Source organism: Arachis stenosperma, chromosome 8 (genome assembly GCF_014773155.1).
Source record: "Arachis stenosperma cultivar V10309 chromosome 8, arast.V10309.gnm1.PFL2, whole genome shotgun sequence".
NCBI lineage: Eukaryota > Viridiplantae > Streptophyta > Magnoliopsida > Fabales > Fabaceae > Arachis > Arachis stenosperma.
In genome coordinates this window covers 30,899,167-30,901,954 of record NC_080384.1, presented here as the reverse complement: position 1 = coordinate 30,901,954, position 2,788 = coordinate 30,899,167, and the positions used below count along the sequence as shown (strand labels likewise).

Genomic DNA, 2,788 nt, shown 5'->3' with positions numbered 1-2,788 from the left:
GAGAATGGGAGAAGACTAAATTTAATTAGGTTAACTAATAGTCCAAATAATAGAAAGATAAAATGGATTTAAGATTTTAAATAATTGAACTTAATTTATTTGTAGTGGGATCATTTAAAATTTAAAATGGGACATATTATATATGTATATATTTTTTTGTTTAAAAAAATAAAATAAGAGTGGGGCAAGTGCCCCCTAATGGCTCCATGTAGGTCCGTGCTTGCGCGTGTCGGACACATTTTGGACACGATATTTATTGATATTTGTCTGACATGCGTGTCTGATGTGTCCAACCGTGTCTTAATAAAAAAAAAAAATTCTGGACACACTTGGACACACCTAAATTTTATCACGTGTCAGTAGGGGTGGCAAGCGGGGAAGCCCGCCCCGCCCCGCCAGAAGCCCGCCCTTTGGCGGGCTGGCCCGCCCCGCCCCGCCTAGTGAGGCGGTCCTAGAATCCTAGCCCGCCCCGCCTAACTGCGGGCTGGCGGGCTGGCGGGCTAAGTCCGCCAAAGCTCTTCTTTTGTTTTTTTTGCTATTAACTACTAAGTAATATATATAATTTCACAACCATATTAATAAATTTATAATTTCTAATGGCATAAAAAATTATATTTTTTATATTCACAAACATTAAAGTCTTTGTAATTATAAATATCTAATAAATATAATTATAAACCAAATTTTCATTCAAGATATAAGTATAAATATTCTCTCTAAAGCAAAATAAATATAATCCAAAACATAATTATAAATATTGTCTCCAAAATAACATAAACATAATTCAAAACACTCAATTTTTATCTTCATACTCGTGTAAGTTAGGTTGGGAGAAGTTAGGTATTGGCAAAAAAATTGCAAAAATACCCCCTCACTAATAAAAACCTTAGCCCGGCGGGGAAGCCCGCCCCGCCCCGCCAAAGCCCGCCAAAACCCGCGGTTTAAGCGGTGCGGGTTAGGCGGGCTTTTGCTATTTGGCGGTCCCGATTTTCCAGCCCAGCCCGCCTTTTTTGGCGGGTTACGCGGGCCAGCCCGGCGGGTTTAGGCCCGTTTGCCACCCCTACGTGTCAGCGTGTCCAGCCTTATTCTTAATATGTATTCTTAAAATGAGTTTAGAAATAATATATATCATTATTTATTAAAATAAAAAATATTTTAAATACTTTTATATAGTTAAAAGAAGACATTAAAAATAATTAAAAAATTATTTTATATTTTAATACCATTAAAATATTAAAAAAATTTTGTAATTTATCTAAAAAATACTTTATATTTTATATATATGTCATGTCTCCGTGTCTTATAAGTAAAATTTTAAAATTTATATGTCAGCATATCCCGTGTCTGTGCATCATAGCACGAAACTAATTAATGCTTGTTTTCATCATTATCATTTATTGTTTTTTCTATCTTCTTTTATATTTCTCTATTTTATTATTGTTTTTAGTCAATTGTTAGTTAGAAAAAAGTGTGTGTTAATTTTCAAATGAAACTGTTGTGAATAGACAGTGAAATGAGATTGTAAATTGATTATTTACTAAAAAAACATATTATAAAGAATTTAACCTAATTCAATTCTAGTATAAAATTTAAAATTAATGCTCACCATGAAAGACAAGATTTTTTTTCTATTACTATATAATTCGAATATCCAAAGTACAATAAACCATAACATTAGGAGAAAGAAAAGGAAAAATAATAGAAGATAACTTGAAGCACACGTAACATAAAAGCATGAAAGATTATAAAGGATGTCATAAAGTTTCTCTCAATTGTATGGCGTTGACAAAGCTTTCTTCAAGAGTTGAATAGTGGAAACGTTTGTCTTAAAGGACAAAGCCAAAACTCTGTCATCAATGGTAGCTGAGGTGTTAAACAAATTGTTAGGAACTAATATAAGGCCAGGACTGGCACTACCCAATGAAGATACAGAAATAGCATGGTTCTTAGGGTCTTCATTGAGTTGGAAGTGGATTAGTCCTTTTGGGAATACAAACATATCCCCAGTTTGAAGCTTCTGAGTGAAGAGCTTATTGTTTGTGTCCACAAATCCAACTACAAGGCTTCCCTCCACAACGAAGAGTAGCTCCGATGCACGAGGGTGGATGTGCGGTGGACTAACGTCTCCCGGACGGAATCCCAGGATAATAGTTGCCACACTCAGTCCATCAAGAGCTGCAAATTCTTCCTTGCTCGCCCTCAGATACGTGAAATATGAGGGCGGAGCAGATTGTTGCACGAACGCGCGCATACCAGTGAAGGTGAAATATTTCCCATCAATAGGGAATCCGTCTGGAGCTATGAAATCACTCGGGATATCTGGATCACCTGCCATTGTAGTTTGTATAATGACAGATGCAGATATCACGAGTGAGAGAATTTTAACAATAGTAGAAGAAGACATTGTTATATGATTATAGCTTCAATGAAACTTAATTGTTGCTAGAGGCTAATTAAGAAGAGGTGATTGCATGAAGTGTGGTTTTATGTGTGATAACAACTAGGGAGATTACAAAGTAAATTGTATTGACTATGCGGCTGTTTTTGTTGTGACTGCTTCATCAAAACTGAATGGTTGATTGAACAGCACATAAGTGGAATAGGATATTCAAAATCGATAGGATTTGTGAATGTTTCATATAAGTTACTACTTGTTTTTATATGTCCTTTTAGAATATGCCATCAAGCATTGGTCTGCTGAGAAAATAATCTGATCTATTCTGTTTTGTTGTTGTCTTCCGAAATTTGATTAAATTAGATTGATTTCAGTTATGAAATGGATAAGAGA

At 35.0% G+C, this 2,788-nt stretch overlaps 1 protein-coding gene across 1 annotated transcript; it reads right to left on the bottom strand.

Annotated features, from left to right (window-relative positions):
* Positions 1-1,768: 1,768 nt before the first annotated feature.
* On the bottom strand, positions 1,769-2,404 carry LOC130945782 (germin-like protein 9-3). Its single transcript, XM_057874484.1, has one exon. The coding sequence runs from the start codon at positions 2,402-2,404 to the stop codon at positions 1,769-1,771; it is 636 nt and encodes a 211-aa protein (XP_057730467.1).
* Positions 2,405-2,788: the final 384 nt, after the last annotated feature.